Genomic DNA, 20,000 nt, shown 5'->3' with positions numbered 1-20,000 from the left:
TGTTGTTATTTTATGTCATTGTTAATAAGGTTTATCTACTGACGCTACAATTTTGGCTTAACCACAATTCCTCTCTCTCTTTCTCTTAAATATACTTTGGACTTAGCTTTGATTGTGCTCATTTCTTCCATTTCACAAACATATGTTCATCCTTCCATTGTCTCTTTGCCCTCATACTTGTTTTTATGCACTCCTGTTACTTTAGGATTGGTCTGCTTTTTGAATTTCAGTTGCTTGAGTCAAATGATTATGTGAAATTTTGCTATGTTGGAGATGACCCAGATCAAATGGCTGCACTGTATAAACATCCTGTTTATACTGAGTGTTGATCAGTTAAAAAAATAAAATGCACAATATGCACACTATTCAAATTCAACTGGAATATTATTCAAGAAAGCAGTTGCACCAAATTTGGGCAATCTAGCTTGGCTTCTGGGAACTTGCAGACAAAATAACAAAGTAATGCTTATGTTTCCAAGCAAGAATACTATGAAAACCCTACTTCTACCGTTTCTACCATCTGTTCTTTCATTTATTTGTTGTTTGTCCTTGTTCAGACTTTTTAAGTGGGTTCTTATTACGTCAACATATTGGGGCTATTAATGCATTGGGTGCATCTTTTTGTACATGTTGTCTAACACTGCCCTTCGATCCTCTCAGATGCCTCAGGTCACCCTTTTGAGGATCATCTGCATACCACCACCATTGCAACAGTCATCAAGCGCACTGAGGTGGCACAGGACACTGCGACAGGTTCGGGGGTTGGAGAGGGCTTGCATAGAACCGCTGAGCTGGAGCCTAAAGGGCCTCTGCTGAACACTAAGCTTGGCATGATCCAGATGGAGGAGTTTAAGCAAAGCCAGATCTACAAAGTGGAGCCAGTGACCAATGGAGTCCACTCTGATAGCCACAATTTCAGCCTGGAAACCAAAAGAGAGACTGAGTATGTAAGTGCTTCTTTACCACCTGGCAGAAGGTCAAAGATGGTCAAGAATAAAGCAGGAAAATGTGTGTGTTTGTGTGTGTGTGTGAGAGAGAGGGAGAGAGAGAGCGAGAGAGAGAGAGAGAGAGTGTGTGTATGTGTGTGCAGTTGGAGCAGTGGTGCATTGGCCCATAAGCTCAGGCTCATCACCCGAACACAAACTCTGATCATTAGGAAAGTCATGTTTGACATATTTACCATATTTGAGATTTTAAACTGATCAGCAGTGACTGGTATTTCAGGATATATTAGGAGTCAGGAAATAGAAGGACTCTTCCGGCTTATAGATTGCAGTCACAGCTGTGCCACATGCCGTTCATAGCCCGAGGTCACTTAGAGTGCAACCATCCCTTTTCTCATTTACAGCAGAGCAGTACTGGGTGACCAGGGAAAGGCCCACATGCTATAAATATAGCGAGAAAACTAGAAAAAAATTTAAGTACATTTTTCTTGTAGAAAAATGCATAAAATTTCACAAAGAACTGCTACACAAAAACATTTATTCAGAATGTATTCTTATTATTTATTTCTGGGTTACTTGCTAGCTACAGAGAGAGAGAGAGAGAGAGAGAGAGAGAGAGAGAGAGAGAGAGAGAGAGAGAGAGAGAGAGAGAGAGGTGTGTTCACTTTCTACTGTATGTAAAGAAGTCTGGCTATTAAAAAAAGAAAATAAAGAAAGAGAGGGAGAGAGAGAGAGAGAGAGAGAGAGAGAGAGAGAGAGAGCAAGATTGTATCATTTCTAAGATCACATAGCAAACATTAGGATAATTGTTCTGATTTTCAGTTTATATATAAATATATATGCATAAGTTAATAAGTGTGTGTTTGTTTATTTGTTTGTTTGAAGGGCCCATGTCGCAGAGAGATCGAAAGCATTTTGAAGAGTTTTCAGATATCCAGAGTGATAATCCCTCGAATTATTCGCATTCCAAACTGTGACAGGAAGGGCTTCTACAAGAAGAAACAGGTGAGTGCTGCCATGGACACCAGCTAAATCATTATCCCAAATATTGAGCTACAGTACATCTGTGCCAGGCTGCATCTGGGCTCCTAAGAAGGAAGAGGATGTTGATGGTGGAAATCAGGGGCTTTTGGAGATGAGTGTGAGTCATCTAGTGACACCCCCCCCCCCCTCCCCGCGCTGTAAAAAGAATGAGTCAGCGTTTAGGTCTGAGCATGTTTAATTGGGGTGTTTGGGTTACGTGAGTTTAGGCAAACAGGATTATTCAGTAGCTTACAGAACAGGAAGACTGTAGCATTACTGATAAAGACACTTGTACTGAATCCTCTGAACCGAGGCTTAGACACACGCTTGATTACTGACATTCTAACTGACATTCACACTGACCGACATCATATTAAACTGACCCTACAGCATTTCCTTTCTCACTAACCCAAGACAAGGTGAGGAAAGGAAGCTGGAAGGTGGGGGGGGGGGGGTCTGTTTCATGGACAGAGTTGATTTAAGACAACAAACTGAATTGCTCTTGCTGTCTGTGCAAATCAAGCAGCATTGTAAATTGATGCAAAGCTGTTTGAACATGCTGATACTCGTGATAGTGGTGCATATGTACACGAAAAAGTGCTCTCTGTGCTAGAAAAACACACTCTAAAGTAGCACTGTGCTCAAAAATGCGATTTGGAATTAATGAATACCTCCTGAGGGGTTTATTTCGATTACACTGGAGACTTTCTAAGTACTTCTTAGAAGCACCAGATAAGTACAGAAGGGATAAAGGCTGGTAAATGGAGCATAGTTATGATGCCAAAAAATAAGCTCGAAATAGTTCTGAATGTCATGCAAAGTTTTACTATTCTCATTCTAGTTTACGGCTTATGCTGTAAAGGCTAGAGGTTGAAACTGGGAAATTACAAACTCCAATCAGGAAAAAACAGAGAAAACATTATAACTGTGTCCAAACGACATCTATTGTCAAGTATATGCAATTTAGAAGAGTACTGCTCTTCTAAAATGTGAGTACACCTGCGGTTTTTACAGATGTACATTTTCCTACAGATGTTAAAAAATAATAAAACAAAATGGGCTAATTTGAAAAATCTTGTTGGAGGTTGATTTGGAACACACCTTGAGTCATCTCAACTCCAAAAGTGATGTCAATTCAAATTAGTTGTAAAAATAGCACTTCTTATCTTTAAATGATTTCTGCTGTTCTAACTCAGTCAACATATAGAGAAATGTGCTTGTTAAATCTGAATCACTAGCTATACCATCAGTTAGCTGGCTAGTTTGTTCCACAGAAAAAGACTGCTATTTGTGTTCCTGTTTTTCCTCATTTTGTAGCTCGAATGCTCGAATGTAAATGAAATCATTCGAGCTCTGATGTCACACTGACGAGGTAATGCAGATTGCAGCATATGCAGAGTACGATCATATAAATGGAGACTCAGATGACATTAATGTCTGCATGACATCGAAATGTAAACTAGATGGCTTTTTTCATAAAAAAATAAAAATTAAAAAATTAAAAAAAGAAAAAGAAAAAAAAGAAAAAGATCATAAATTCAGATATTTTATTGAGGCAGAATAGAAGAGGCACACAGGCATACACACTGTTTCATACAAACACAAGTGAGCACAACCGTAGATATCCTGGGTGCTCCTCCACCCCCAGAATAAGATTGGTAATGACTGTGTGTGTATGTTTGTTGGAGGCCTTTCCCTTGGAGGGCACACTCAAGTCCAGGGTAATTTTTAGCTCTGATTATATGAATTGGCTTAGTGTGCAAGTTAGAGGCGAGGCATTCTGGCCTCCATCCTCCACCCTCCACTCCCTGAACCCCCCAAGGCCACGCTCATCTCTGCCCTAGGCAGCGTGTATTCTTGCTGGGCTGGAGACAAACACTACCCCCCTGACCCGCTGGCTCACCCAAGGCCGTCTCCACTCTTGCTTTCACTCTGAATGAGATCTCAGTGATGCAGTGGGAAAGATGAGAAGAGAGGGAGGTGTGAACTGCAAGACACACTGGGAACGGGCTGTGCACAAATACACACTCGGGAACGCACAAACGCACACACTCCAGACGTCCTCTCTGTGTACTTCTTTATCTTGATCAGTTCTTTTACTGCACACACGCACATTGTACCCTGCCTGGGTTTATTAGCCCATTTGATATTGGGTGTATTACTACATGTCTGGTTGTTGTATGCCTTCAGTATGCGTTTAGATACACAAAACTCGACACACGTATTCAAGCAGCTCAAACCAATGCATGAATTGACAGATGAACACATATGTAGTGTAGGACAGCGTCTGGATGGTAAACAGCCGGTGTTCATATTCACATGCAGATGTTAAAACGCATATTGGCCATGTGCGTGTTTACACTGTGGCTGCTTTAAATGTTCTCCTGGCCTTCCTGCTGCCCATAAGGCCAACATTATGGACCAGCAATGGTTGAGGCTTGCTTTGTTTCACATAAAACACACATTTGTGTGCGCTCTCTCTCTCTCACACACACACACGCACACACACACCTCAATACACACACGGCTATCCTGTTATATCCTCTTGACATTGCCTCACTGACAGGATTATACTTAGCTACCTTTCAGTTTCTTCATTTCACAACACTCACATGTGCTGTCTATCATCCAAATAAACAGACACACCTGTATGAGTGGAATCTGCATAAACACACACACACACACACACACACACACACACACACACACACACACACACACACATACACACCTATCACAACGAACTTGTTTTTAGGTTTAGCCCTATGAGATGTCAGTATCGAGAGCTGAACGTTTGCAGCAAAGCAGAGATCTCAGAATAGTACATATGTTGATAGAAATGTCACAGAAACAGATTCTGGCACGGAGAAGTCAAAGTCATTCCAGTCCTTATTCAGACTGAAGCAGTTACATCGGTTAGAGACACAGAAAGCTCTGTGTAACATTCTGCACGAACATACTTTACTGCCAGAAGTACTCTTGTTCTCTCCCAGTAATCGTCCGTCCTTTGTTCCTTTAACTTTTCCTTCTCATGCTCTTTGCTCTGTGAGATTTAAAAAAAAAAAAAAAAAAAAATTTATTTGTTGCAAAAGATCAGCCATGATAAAATAAGGGGAAAAGGCTAAGAATGTGTGATGAGATGAGATGAGGAAGGAGAGAAGGAAACTTTGCAAAGATGCAAAGAGAAAGAAATGATTAAAAGGAGGAGACACTAAGAGGGCAGAATGAATGCACTGTTTTATTTCGCAAACTGGTCTTGTTCTGCCTGAGGTATTTTAATTTGGTCCCCTCTCAGTTAAAGTCCCTTTGATCTCTCTCTCTCTCTCTCTCTCTCTCTCTCTCTCTCTCTCTCTCTCTCTCTCTCTCTCTCTTTTCTGTACTTTTCCTCTAAATATTCTGCACACACTTTCACTGAGAAATGAACCAATTTCTTTTCTATTTCACTTCATGCATTCATTTCTGTACATGAACCACACACAGTATGTGTGTTTGTTTGTGTGTGTGTGTGTGTGCGCGTGTGTGTGTGTGTGTGTAATAAGCTCCAGATGACTTTTAATCGGTACCAGTTTCCAAAAATAGTCTGACAGCTCTTTAACTGTGTAGGGCAAATGTTTTAGCAGAGCCAAATATACCCTTCCGCTTTTTCATTAACATTATAAAGGCACTACTCAAGCCGGCGTTTACCGTATTTTCAGCCCTCATATGTGCACACAGTTGTGTGTGTGAGGGTATGTGCACAATTTGTTAAAATTACCAGGCTGAGTTGGAGAGTAGCTGGCTCTTGAGACCACATAAATGTAGCCATGGTCTGGATCTGGGTCTCATTAGTCGGTCTTGGTCGGAGTCTGGGTCTCGGCTTATGGACTCCAACGAGACCGCAGTGTCTTTCCATGCTGTAGGTGATAATGATAATCACATATTCCTAGTCTGTGCTGTAACCTCACCACCATGGAGAATTCAGGACTTCTTGGATATGTGCATGATTATAGTACAATAGCCCAGCTGTTAGCAATTAATTACTTTGAGATGATCTAGTCAGGGGGGCATGGTGGCTTAGTGGGTAGCACGTTCGCCTCACACCTCCAGGGTCGGGGTTCGATTCCCGCCTCCGCCTTGTGTGTGCGGAGTTTGCATGTTCTCCCTGTGCCTCGGGGGTTTCCTCCGGGTACTCCGGTTTCCTCCCCAGTCCAAAGACATGCATGGTAGGTTGATTGGCATCTCTGGAAAATTGTCCGTAGTGTGTGAGTGAATGAGAGTGTGTGTGTGCCCTGCGATGGGTTGGCACTCCATCCAGGGTGTATCCTGCCTTGATGCCCGATGATGCCTGAGATAGGCACAGGCTCCCCGTGACCCGAGAAGTTCGGATAAAGCGGTAGAAAATGAATGAATGATCTAGTCAGATCTCATAACTCATTTACAGGGATGTTTTGAATCGATTGGGACAATCCAAGGCGAATAATAAATGAATGAAATGCCTGATTGTTTTTATGGTGACAGTTTCTGTAAGGAGATATTTCGTATAACCTTTATGAAAGTCGTCTCAGGTGTCGGCACTTTGTACTATTTAGTATGTTTTTCATCACAGGAAAAGCTTCAGGTTTCAGCTTAACCACCTCCTAGTTTTTCTGTAGCTGTATTTCTTTTGTCTGATTAATCAGTCAGGAGTACGATAAAAGAGAGATCGTTGAAGAATACAAAACTTGGCTGTGCTTTGTTTTTTATTCCGTACTTCTTTTATCATCTTCTCTAAGATGTCAGACAGATGACAAAAAAGGGTAAATAAATGAAATCATTTCTATAATTTTAAGGATTTTTTCATTGTTTTGCATTCTTCAGCATTTCTTATGAAATAGTTTTAATAGGTAAAGCTAAAGGTGACAGCGAGTTTATATTACTTTATTAAATGAGTTCATATCTCCAATAGCGTTGCTACAGTATGCAGTGAGGTCATGGTGGTGTCATGAAGCATCTCCAACAGTCCTGTATCCACACAGACAACGCAATCAGTGCAAATAGACACATGGAACTGAGCCAAGCACACATACTTACACACACACACACACACACACACACACACACACACACACACACACACACACACACACACACACACACACACCTATACTAATGTATTCCTACCATTGGCTCAGTGTGCACCTATACACACATATGCACACTGAGCCAATGGTAGGAATACATTCTTCCCTCAGATGTGATATTTGATTTGCCCCAAGTTTTGACTCACAGCCAAAGTGAACAAGTGAACGAGAGAAAAATATTGAAAAAGGTGTCATGTCATGAATTAAATGTATAATAGCTATTTTCAGATATTGAATAATGGCATTCTGATATTTTAAGATATTTTATCTATCTATCTATCTATCTATCTATCTATCTATCTATCTATCTATCTATCTATCTATCTATCTATCTATCTATCTATCTATTTATTTTCTAATCGGAATTGTATTATTACTCTGTTGCTGTCTTGGTCTTGGTCTCTGTCTCAGTCTCTGTTTCAGTCTTACTGTCTCTCTCACTCTAGTTTCTAGTGTTGGTGTTACTCTCTGTCACATGGGTGAGATATGCTGAAAGAAATGTGTTTTTTCTGGGGTCCCCCCCCCCCCCCCAAGTCTATGCCTTCCTCCATTTGGAGTCTGTTTTCTTTACATATACATGTCTCTAACATCTCTCTCCTCCCTTACTGTCTCTCCCTACAGTGTCGTCCATCCAAAGGCCATAAACGTGGTCACTGTTGGTGTGTGGACAAATATGGACAGCCTGTGCCAGGTTATGAGAGAAAAGACCATAATAAGTGTTTCAACCTGGAAAAGAAATGAGAAACGCAGGAGAGACTGAAGGAAAATTGGAGAGGGAGGAAGACCCCCTCTGAATGGTAGGAATCAACAGTGAAAAGGGGGAAAGGGAGATTTTTAAAGGCGGTGCCCTATTTCTGAGCACCCCACATATGCACCGGAGCAGGGACTCATCAGGTCACTTTCACACATCAGGGGAGTAGAGAGAGGGGGCAGGAGAAGGGAGGGGAAGATCTGCGCTATGCTATTTTTATTATAGCCCAGTGAGGGCACCATTTGGATTACACTAACAAAAGAAATGTTTAAATTACACTTTGGGCTTCATTATCTTTTTGGTTATGACTGACAGCTTCTTTAGTATATGAGTTCGACTGAAGTGTCCCTTTCTCTTTCTGGTGAAATGAAACGCCTTGAGTAAATCACTGCCATGACTATCACTGTCTCTCTTGTAGCATTGCGTCCTGTCTCTGCCCTTCTGGTGTAAGACTGTTTGAGATGAGCATGCTCAGTAGTGTTGGCCTGCTCTTGCCATTGGCTCCATCAGAAGCACAAGCACTTGATGCACTTTGGTCCCTCACTGAACAACTACCCCATTCTATTACAGTAGCCATATGTTTCAACACGTCTAAGAGCATTATGAAAGTGTTTAAATTTTACGCTATTCTAGGACCTATTAATCACGCTGAAGGACTTTTTTCCAAAAAAAAAAAAGTCATTACAGTGTTTCTTTTTTGTTTTGTTTTCATTGTATTTTTTTCTTTTATTTACTGCATATGCCAACACTTGCTGATTTATGCCCCGTTTTAACCATGTAGAAAAATAACTACTTGACTTTCTGATACATGTTTTCATCTTTTTTTTGTTGTTGTTGTTATTCAGCTGGAGGATTGGAGATTTAGCAAAGCTACAGCATGCAGCATGCTTCCAATTAGATTCCAAATGTATATAATACACAACTTCTATTTAATGCACTAAAATGCATCTCAGAGCACTTCCCAGTTCCTAGTGCTGAACATGTCGACCGTTTCATATCGTAGACATCTTGTGCAATTCCTGAAACGATTGCACAAACTGCACAATTATTTTTTGGAGTTTTTAGTGGAAAATAAAAAAAAAGAAAGAAAATCAGCAATATCTAGCATTGCTATCTAGCATTACTCCAAAGCTTGATATTGATCACTCAATAATCAAAATTGGACAAATAATGATTATTGTTTAGTGCTCTGTCTCTTTAAACACTGTCTAGTTACTTCACCCAAAATAATAGTTAACAGATCAGCTCAGTAACCCTGATTAGCTTTGAATTATATTGCAGTAAGGATGATGGGATTATTTTTTTTTCCTTTGTCTAACCTCCTGTGAAAAGACTTGAAATATTGATGGTGCCAGAGAGGTATCCTCACTCCCAGTAGCTCAGTAGTACAGAATCAGCCAAAAGCTTGACCCCTCAACACCCTCCCAAAAAAATGTACAAAATATATGTAAATATTTATACGAACAATATACAAAAAATGACTTAAAGACATGTTGGTGCTACAACTTGAAGAGTATAACAAAGTACAAAATGGTTGTCTCCTTGAGGTTGTGTCATTTCTATATAGCTAGATATATGTTTTGGGTTTATTTTTTTTTTCCTGGCCAGCTTTGTGTCTGCAAAGGCATGTGAACCTTAAAATATTGAAGTTATTTATCTAAGAAAAGCATATAAGCTCATCCTTTTCTCTCTTTTTTGAGGAATAAGTGACTCACTGATTGCACAACGGCTAATAGTTAGAACTCAACATATTTTGGGAATATAATCACTAATGAGTTTTTAGATATTATGTCAATAGTGCATTGTACAAAATTACAATTAAGAGATAATTCTGTCCTCGGTTAGGTTGCAAGACGTCTTCAGGTTTAAACGGCTAGATCTAAGCAAAAGTCAGTCTGAGGAAAGCCTTCGGGTTAGAAAGATTCCAGCTTATTTGCTTCAAATTAAGCTAAAACTACATGAATGTTAAAATTATTCTGAGTGCCACTCTTAACCTTTCTGGGGCCTGAAGCAGAATTCTGCTATCCTTATTCCAATTTCATGTCTCTCTTTTATTTGAATTTTCTGTTCTGTAAATCAACTTTGATTATGAATACATACATAATGTATAGGGACATAATGTAATGTACCTTATGTAGTTAATCGGTTATCTGTTTTTTTTTTTTTAGCATGGAGGCAGAAATTCATATGAATAATTATGGATAATTGTAGTATGGCAATAAACCAACATTAGATATATACTAATACTAAGCTAAATAATAATGAGCAATATTAGCATGGCAGGCCCCAGGGGTGGTGAGGAGGGAACTGCAGAACTTGAAAATTATACATATAGGAAGGACCAGCACTGGTCATGCTAAGCTAATTTTTAAAAGCTCCACCATGGCTTATATTAAAGCTAATGCAAAGTTGAGTTAAGAGAAATAATAACTTGCCCTTCCTCATTCTGTTGTGCAATGTTAGGGCCACTTATAGCCGCAAGTCACTTTTAAGGATCTCTCCATTCACGGGTAATTGTTTTTTTTGTTTTTGTTTTTTATCATTTTGAAAGAATTTTGATTTGTTAAAAAAGCTTTTCATGTTACTAAAATAAATATTACACAACTATGCCTTTCTTTAAGAAAGGAAAATGGTTTTGTGCATATATGATTTGTATTTAATGTATTTTTTAAAATAAAAATAAACACTATTTTAATTTAGATGTGACTTTGTTTGATTGGATGGGGAAAATGTCAGCAACATTATTGTTCATATCCAATGCTCCTTTGTTTGTCATCGCTCCGTAATATTCATAGTCACAAATACATGAGCTCTTACATGAATTACAATGAATTTTAGATAACATATCTATAAGCATATAAAGCATAAAGCATATCTATAAGTACTGAACAATCAGAATTATCAGTTCTTACCTCTAACAAGAATGTCATAGTCTAAATGACTTTTTGGTTTGGTTACGAAACATGAATACAATTCATAAAAGAAATACCAAAATTTGAGATTTCTCCCATCGTTCATAACATTTTTCACAAATTTGTTTTGATGCTTGTAGGCTATATAAGGAAAGTGTATTCAGACAGCAAGCCTTTTGGGCGCTTGACATACGTTGACTTGTGTGCAGCTTTTGCATTCACTTTTTCCTGCTTGCACTTTAAGCGAACATTCTATTTATCCCAATAAAAGAGTTGTTATTCTTCAGCTGATGATGATGCAACTCTGTCCAGACCCCATGAACTGCATTTCATATAAAGGCCACAAATCATTATGGACAAACCCCAATAAATAAATGTACAAACCATTTTCACAGATTCAGACAGATCTGCATTTCAGGTGTCCCTTACAGCAGCGGTCCCCAACCTTTTTTTCGCCGCGGACCGGTCAATGTTTGATTTTACCGCGGCCCGCTGGGGGGGTGGCGGCTATACAATTAAATTAAAATTAATAATTTTAATGTAATTGTATTTTAACATGCCTTTTTAACTCACTACAACGCTTAGTCAATGAGAACCCTGAGCTTGTTTTTTTGACGGTTCCATCTGGGGTAATAGGAGACAATGACACCCGAAAAGTGTTGCTTATGTCCAGTTTATTCGTTGTTTTGTTTTGGTTGCCGTCACTGCAGAAATCCCCGCTTCACACAGATAGCATGTTGGAAATGACAATAGGGATGTAAGTGCTGTGGTGACAATCTCAGGGTATTCCGCCATGACTTTGATCCAGAACACCGGCAGAGTTTCTGACTTTCTAACGACGTCTGTTTCGTGCTCATTTTTGCTAATTTGTGGGTTAAATTTGATCAAACACAATATACACGTACACCAAGCACTGTTAAACATGACAAAGTACCGGTGAACAGAGAGAAGAGCGATACACACCTTCTCTCTCCACCAAAGCTACAACAACCCTGCCGCTTGCAGCCGCTCAGCTCCAGACGTCACCTAAACCCGGCCTAATAACATGATATTTTGCGCATGCGCGGTATTGGTGCGGCTTTAGGTGACGTCTCTCAGCTCCCGGTTAACCTCTCGTCCATGGAAAGTCGCACAAACCCGAGAGAAATACACCGCAGTAAATAAAATGGAAATAATTTAATGTTCCTCCGGTACCATTTGGTCCACGGACCGGTACCGGTCCCCGGCCCGGGGGTTGGGGACCACTGCCTTACAGTACTCAGATTACACGACTTGTAGCTATAAGTTATTGCATGTAATTGTTGAAGAGTGCAAATGATGGGGCGGGTTATACTGAATGGTGCCAGAGAGGCTGCTTGCATGGGCAGTAGGAGGGGGCAATTCCTGTGCCCGATCTGCACAAGCAGAGAGTGGGTCAAAGGCACTGAGAAAGCCTGATACCCCTAAATACTGAGCTAAAATTAGTGCACCGTTCCGTTGGTGATTACCATGATAAGGACACAAAAGCCCCCAAATGGAGTTCTGCGCACAAGCAAATAAAAAAATTGAGAAAAATCATGAGTTGGCAAGGTATATTTTGAGAGAAAGAACGAGAATTCATGGCTTAAGGTTGTTTCAGGTGTCCTGTAAGTTACACCATGTTTGGAAAATTATATTTAATGCTTTGTTTCAAGTTGTTTTACAACAGCGGAAATGGGTTATTTTCCATGGCACACCAGAAGCAACAGGGCACAAAGTGACACCAGGATCATTTTCTCCCACAATTTATTAAAAAAGCACACATGTATATTATATTTTATACACACACACACACACACACACACACACACACACACACACACACACACACACACACACACACACATACATATATATATATATATATATAACAATGTATATCCACCAAATACAAGCACTCAACCTTAATGGTCCTAAGTCCATGGTCAAAAAGCCACAGTGGCAAAAAAGTAAAGTCTCTCAGAAATAACACAGACACAATAAATCTTCAAAAACAGAGGTAGGAAAAGGTAGTTACCCGTTTCAGAAGATATGAAGACCAATACCCATCATGCACTGCAGAACAAAATAAAGAATTGTGAATGTTTTAGTCTTCTTCACTTAGTTGTGCAATATTGGAAAAGAAGTAAAACAAAAAAATGTCAATAGTGTAAAAACAGAAAATGCATGGAAGGCTACATGCAGTGACAATGTGGTTTGGTCATGCAGTGCTTTTTTCCATTAAGAGTCCAACAGTCTGTTGGAAAGATAAGACAACTGACTTATAAAACACACTGAACATATACATTTATACATCATACAAAAATAATAACAGTAATAAGGCATAAGGTATAAATATTTTCACCCAAACAATTATATTGGAATACATTCAGTTTAAATAAATATGCATGGATGTATTAAGTAAATATTAATACAGAATCCTTTTAGAAACAAAAAAATAAAACGCAAAGATTTTGGTGGGTTTAGTGAACTAATATTCACTCATTTAAAACAGTGTACCTGCATAAAACAAAACCATATAAGCTACAATAAATAAATAGAAAATAGAAAAGAAATCAGTGGCATAATGTTCTGTATGTATATCTGTGTGAAAAAATAGTCCATGAGTAAAACAGTTCCTTAGGGCCTGGATGTGTGTGCGGTTGTGTGATCAGTGATTGAGCTCCTGAGGGCACTCAGCATCTGTGGGTAGTTCACTCGATCCCACAATCTTTTTTCCATTCCACGACGTCACACACCAGCACTTCCCCCTTTGGCCATCCAGAGACGATTCACACTGCAGAAAGACATGAAACTGTGTTTGTACATATTCTGACTCTGAGCAGTATGTGAGCTGCCTTGTGTTGTGTCACTTCACAAAGCAATTACATCAGCCTAAACAATGAGTGTATGTCTTTGGAATGCATTTCTGTTCATCCTTAATTTCACACTGTTAACTTCACAAATACACAGTTATTTGTGCTTTTCAGTTCTTTTATTGTTAAAGACATTACTGTAAAACCTAGAATCAGCCACTATGCTTTTCGCTTACCTGCTTAGTTTTGTACAGTCCTTGTTTATCACAGTTAGGCAGATAGAACTTGGTCAGCTTTTCCTCCAGCTTCTGTTGGGATCGAGCAATCTTCTCAAGGGCTCTCTGCAACTCCACATGGCAGGGGCCCTGAGACAAAAGGAAAAGATAAATAATTTTATTATCGGTGTTGTTATTTATGATCAGACCTGTTAAACATTGTTGCACTTTTGTAAATATTCAGCCAGTCAAATTTCATTGTAATTGTAATTTCTACATTACTTTAGGATTCACTTATCCTTTTACACATCAGCATAGATTAGAACTCTCAGTAGAAGCATATGCTATATTTGTTGATCCTTTACTATCAGAGGTGATGTAACTGCACAATATCATTCAGTAAGTTCACTGAATGCCCAGTTTACAAACTTGTGCGTCAATCTTGTGATTTTTTTAAAAAAAGTGTTATGCTTCCCTCTAGTGGTAGGAAATGATAACAACATGAAACTTGGAGTCGCCGGTTGATTTTATAACACTTGGTTTAAAATGCAAGCATTTTTAAAGCTACTGTATAGTTTACTCACCTGCTCAACAAGTTTCCTCCGGTAGTTGTTCACTTTGGACTTCATGCTCTCCTGAACGCCGCTGAGAAGCCACGGGTCGAATGGTTTGATGTGACCCGACACCACGATCGGTGAGCCGGCTTCGGGTCCCGCAGAAGCGTCGCTCCGACCATCAACCTCCAACTCGTGCTGATCTGGAGGAGAAATAAAAACGAAACAATCGTTATTCAGACACAGGCACTGTTTAAGCATTGAGATCACATAAAAACTCTCCACTAATCAAGAAGTGCGAGTGTTCAAGCATCTTGTCTGACTTATCCGTTCTTAGTCTAGCGTCAGATAAAGCTCGTGAAAAGGATTTTGTAGGACGGCTGCCTACCTGGTGTATAGTGCGTGCGGCTCTGCACGTCCATCATGATCTCAGTGCACACGGCTTGGCCCCGTGTGAGGGCGTGCAGCGGCCGCAATTCTCCAGGTGTGGGCAAGCAGCGTAGCCCAGAGCCGCACGGTGCCGTGTAGATGCCGCAAGAATCCCCGCGCTTAAGCGCGCACGCCAGACAGCAGCCGCATCTCGGCTCCCGCAGCACCTCTGCACAACCAGCATCCACTGTAGGACACTCAGCCACGCGCTCTGCGGTGCACTGCGCGCACCGGATCGGCTCCAGGAGCGGGGAAGCGCGGAACTGTGGTGCCAAGAGGACCACGCCAAGTAGCACCGCGTGGAACAACTTCAGAAAGACTCCGCTCATTCCAAAACGATCAAATACAAATAGCTATAAGATAAATAAATAAATAAATTGATCCTAAGTTCTAAGGACTTTGCTTTGTTTCTCCGGTGGACAAACTAGTGCTGTTCTCCTTGTGCACGGTGAAATGACTGAGCTCTGCCCTCAACTTGCCGAGTATTTATACGCTCCAGGAGCAGCTGGCACGTTAATGTTTGACGCGTCCGGAGATATTAATGATTTCTAAAAAAAAAAAAAAAAAGAAGGAGTTGAAATCCCGCGCCGCTCTGATTGGACAGTTTGGAACTGGTCCGAGATGCTTATTTTCATACAACACGCAAAATGCGTCAGTAGACCTATTTATTTGGATGACACGTGGTGCCGGATTGGAAAGCACAACATGAACTAGTGATGCAATAACCTTTAGACTTGCGTGACTCCAATTAGGCTGCTTCAGCAAGGGGTTCAACTGGTAATGAGAATGATATGTTATGGTATGGAATAATCAGATTTTCATTTGATTTAATTCCCTTAATGAAATCTGTGGATCTAGTGACTATTTATAGAAGATATCACTTGACTCCAGAAATAACAAACAAAGTAGAATAAACACAAACTTTACACTTGGAATGATTTCTATCAAGTGGATAGTGGGGACCAGCAACACATCATCACTTGCATGATATCATTGTTGAGCACTACATAACACGTGAGTTGTTGATCCCACATTGTTTCATGCTCCCCCACCTCCTAAACAGGCACATTTACCCCTGTAGTTACAGACTGAGTGATCATGAGTTTGTTATGTTAATAATGTTCAGCTTTAAATGGTTTGATTGGATAATATGTAAATATTTGGAGATATGTGTATACTTTACATTTCCGTGTTAAATTAAGAACAGCCAACGGTCTACAGTATATAGATATTGGCATTAGATGAACAATTGGCTCCATTCCCTCTACAGAAAAGACTCACACCAAACCCCAACCCCAACCCCCGTAAACTAATTTATGACGCCAGATGACGGCGTCTCCGGTGCTGTCCTCACACCCCAGTCAGTCAGACTGGCTCCCATCCAAAACACGTTTTTGTTCCCGCGCGCAAAAACCCGCGCCGCTGCCCGGCAACGGTGATACGTGACCTTGCGCGCGGAATGGATGGACGCCTGTCCCGGAAGTGGAGGAGTTCTATTGTACCGACCCGTTTCCCGGACAGTGACAGAAATGTGTAACGCAATGCCGACCAAGCTACAAGTACCCTGGCACGTCTCCCATGCCGAGTCTGGGAAAAAAAATCATGATGTCCGTCACGTGCCAACACTTTTACATGCTGTCTGTGATTTTTCCAGTTGAGATTAAATTCTTTCATTTTTCTGTAATAGCAGAGTATATTAGAACTCAGTAGCATGTTATTTATTCAGGAGTAGTATTGTAGCATAAAAACTTGTTGGGAAAACGTTGCCTTATGGTGTAGATTTAGATGTAGATATTACATCCCTGGAACAAAACCTAAACTTTTCACCTTTAAAGTGTATTCAATAATTATAGTCATTCTGCACTAAAGTGTTATGCTCTGCAATCATGTCGATCGGAATTCCAGTGTGAATGTATCCAAGAAATCTTTAAAACAGATGTGCCAGTAAAAAAAAAAAAAAAAAAAAAAAAAAAATTCAAGATATCTAGACCTCATTGGAGCTAGAGTGTAAATGTGTCAGTCTATTATGCTATTATGGCAAAGAATACTATGACATAAACACACATGGTGTGCGACTTCTCAATTTAAAGAAAAGTACAAAAAAAGGCTGTGTAAAATCATGGTTAGGAAAAAATAATGCTAATTCAAAGGCTTTAAGATTTAAGACAGAACAGGTGTAAACCTAGCCTGAGGTGAGCGTAATCGCTTGAAAAGATGCTAAACAATTACATTTCTAAACCTGCTCACAGGGATTTCTCTGTTAACCTCACATTTATGAGCATTTCTTTCCTTTGGGGTAAATTGAACCCAGCAATTAAAACCTCTAGAGTAGAGTATGATTTCAAGAAGAATTTTAAATATCTAGAAAGATTGTATTTGTTAACCAGAACATTATCATCAGAATATCAGTAAAGAACACATAACAGTTCTTTATTTAGCAAGACACAAATATGAAAAGTAAATTTGAGCATTTTGTCAGGGATTATTCTATGCTAATGTAAGTGCCATGTATCCGAATACGTATTTGTGAAATGCGTAACAAAGTTAAGTAGTTACCAGAATGTGTTGGACAGAATATGAACAGCATATTTATATTCCCTATAGCACACCAGAAGGTACAGTTCAGCCTTTTGTCTGCACTAGACAAAATATCCAGAGGGCCTGCTTTGCAGTGTATTTCTTGCATTTCACATAGGTTTTTGGGTCTTAGAGATATGGTATATTTCTGTGAATGTAGTAACCTTTTGTTTAGAGCAGTTCCTTACCTCGGACATACAATGTGAATAAATGGTCACATGTAATGATATGAACATTCAGTCCTTCAGCCATGTCTAATACCACACTCATGCCCTATTTTTTTTTGCCTCTCCATGGGATCTGCCAATATGTACACCTGTATAATCTAGTTAGAGATGTAAAAAAGAGACATGAAATCACTGGACCTATGGGACACTTGTCCTATGCATTCCAATTTGCTGTGTCATGCTGTGCTATGCTCTCGTCGGCACTGCATGTTTCTTTGTCATCAAAGTGTATGACATGGGAGAAAACATGAGACATGGTACTGTAGCATGTTAGCATACCATATAGCATAACGAATATTGGCTAACAACATAATTGGTGGGACCTGGAACCATTTTGATGACATTAGCAACATCTTGTCATTCAAGTGACCAAAATATATTAAAATTTTTGAAATATAATGTAATTTTTGGAATCTGCTGGTGGTTAAAAGACAACACGAGGATCAACACCTACAGAAAATATGTCTCCCCATAATCTTACGTTATGTGAAGTCTCGGTGGTATCTTACAGCTAAAACAGCCTGGGGTCAAATTGACCCCAAAGAATACTTGTGCCTCTGATGTGTAAAGGACATTAAAACATATCACCATGATCATTTTCTGTTTACTTATTTGTTCACATTGCATTAGCAAAAGTCATTTATAATGAGGCAAAAAAAAAGAACTGTCAATCATGTCACTCATGTATTTTAAATAGTGAATGGGGTCTATGCCCTCGAGAGTCCTTCATGAACTTATCAATTTATTTTAAGTCTGGAAAGTTCACTCATTCATTCAAGGTTAAAAAATGTTTTCATTCAAGTTGAGTAGTTTTTATTGCAATATCAGGCTACTGTTTTTGAAATAATCTTAACAGACTGATTCATAGTGTTGGGGTTATTTACTTTTTAACTACTTAATAGCCCACTTCTTAATTTTGGCTCTACTACTGTAGCTTCAGATTCTTGAAAGGGCATGTTGCATATCCAGTCATTTACTTACGCAAACCTACAACAGTTTGTGATGTACTTCTGGGATGTAATGATTTCAACATACACAGAGCAACAACCTTCAGTATGTAATATTTTAATATTTCTTGCAACAAGATGGAAAGCACAAAATGGGGAAGCAATCTGTTTGTGGTTAGAATTTCATTTTGTACAGACATTCTTTAGTGTCTATATAAATAAAGTGTGCGACTAATAATATTTCGTCATTTTTTTATTTTTATTTTTTTTAAATTAACAGGATACTGAGGTGGGTTTTGTAATCCGGACTGCAGTTTTTTCTTTGTCTTTTATTGTTTATGCTCTCACACTGACGTGTTTGTAGTAGATTCCCGTATCTGAATCAGGGGGTCTGCTTACAGAGACAAGCAATACAATGAGTAACTTCAACTCTGAAGTACTAAAACTATCATCTCTAGGTACAAAAACACTGCAGAACAGCGATGACATCATTTATCAAATTAGTAGTCATTGCTGCCAGTTGTTGAAGAGGAAATCCATGTATGGGCTTGTATCTTTAACCAGGCAGTTTGAAAATGTCAAGAAGTATAAGCACTCTTTGGATATTTGTAAATATTGGATTTTTGCCCATGGGGTTAGATTTGATCTAACCTCCGGAGCAATAATCATTCTGAGCTGTAAGAGTTACAGAGCTGACTTATAGTGTCCCTAAGAGTTCAGTAGGAGTGTAATGCAATACACTCCTTCTGTATCTCAGCCCGGCTTTGTTTAGTGATGGGAAGATCTGTATCTGGTTTTGAACTGAAATGTGTTGTAGTAATTATTAAATTTGAAACTAAATAAAAAAATGATTTTGAAGAAGTGATAAAATTATAATATTAATAAGCAAAAACAAATAAAAACCAGAAGAAAATAATGCAGAAAAAGAAGAAGATATGGGGAGGCATGGTGGCTTAGTGGTTAGCACGTTCGCCTCACACTTCCAGGGTTGGAGTTCGATTCCTGCCTCCATCTTGGTTTGCATGTTCTCCCCGTGCCTCGGGGGTTTCCTCTGGGTACTCCGGTTTCCTCCCCCGGTCCAAAGACATGCATGGTAGGTTGATTGGCATCTCTGGAAAATTGTCTGGAGTGTGTGAGTGTGTGAGTGAATGAGAGTGTGTGTGCCCTGCGATGGGTGTATCCTGCCTCGATGCCCGATGACGCCTGATGTCACAGGCTTCCCGTGACCTGAGATGTTCGGATAAGCGGTAGAAAATGAATGAAAGAAGAAGATATAGTTGCTTGCACTGGGAAGCAAGTATATCTTCTTCTTTTTCTGCAATATTATCTTGTGCTTTTTGTTATTTATCGTTACTATTACAGCAATAACAGCTTTAAAATATTTTAACTGATTAAATTTAGATTTTGGGTTTGCTGGACCTACTTTCCAAATTAAAGTTGAAGCTGGGTGCTGATGCTAAACAAAACGGGGATTTCTCAAGTACCATCTGTTTACAAAAACTATGTGAT

General features: G+C 39.5%; 2 protein-coding genes across 2 annotated transcripts in view; one reads left to right on the top strand and one right to left on the bottom strand.

Moving 5' to 3' along the window:
- igfbp3 (insulin-like growth factor binding protein 3) overlaps positions 1-10,516 on the top strand; it is a 14,411-nt gene extending 3,895 nt beyond the window's left edge. The window contains exons 2-4 of the mRNA XM_027179606.2: positions 661-947; positions 1,830-1,949; positions 7,688-10,516. Coding sequence (XP_027035407.1) covers positions 661-947; positions 1,830-1,949; positions 7,688-7,807 — 527 coding nt within the window. The 3' untranslated portion in view covers positions 7,808-10,516. The remainder of the gene's footprint in view (positions 1-660; positions 948-1,829; positions 1,950-7,687) is intronic.
- Positions 10,517-12,332: 1,816 nt separating this feature from the next.
- igfbp1a (insulin-like growth factor binding protein 1a) lies at positions 12,333-15,302 on the bottom strand. Its single transcript, XM_027179616.2, has 4 exons — positions 14,700-15,302; positions 14,342-14,514; positions 13,779-13,907; positions 12,333-13,523 (listed from the first exon to the last, which is right to left on the bottom strand). Exons 1-4 carry the CDS (start codon positions 15,067-15,069, stop codon positions 13,398-13,400), a joined length of 798 nt encoding a protein of 265 aa, XP_027035417.1. The 5' UTR covers positions 15,070-15,302; the 3' UTR covers positions 12,333-13,397.
- Between the last annotated feature and the right edge of the window lie 4,698 nt (positions 15,303-20,000).

This window comes from Tachysurus fulvidraco, chromosome 16, assembly GCF_022655615.1.
Source record: "Tachysurus fulvidraco isolate hzauxx_2018 chromosome 16, HZAU_PFXX_2.0, whole genome shotgun sequence".
Lineage (NCBI taxonomy): Eukaryota > Metazoa > Chordata > Actinopteri > Siluriformes > Bagridae > Tachysurus > Tachysurus fulvidraco.
This window is presented reverse-complemented; position numbering and strand designations above follow the sequence as displayed.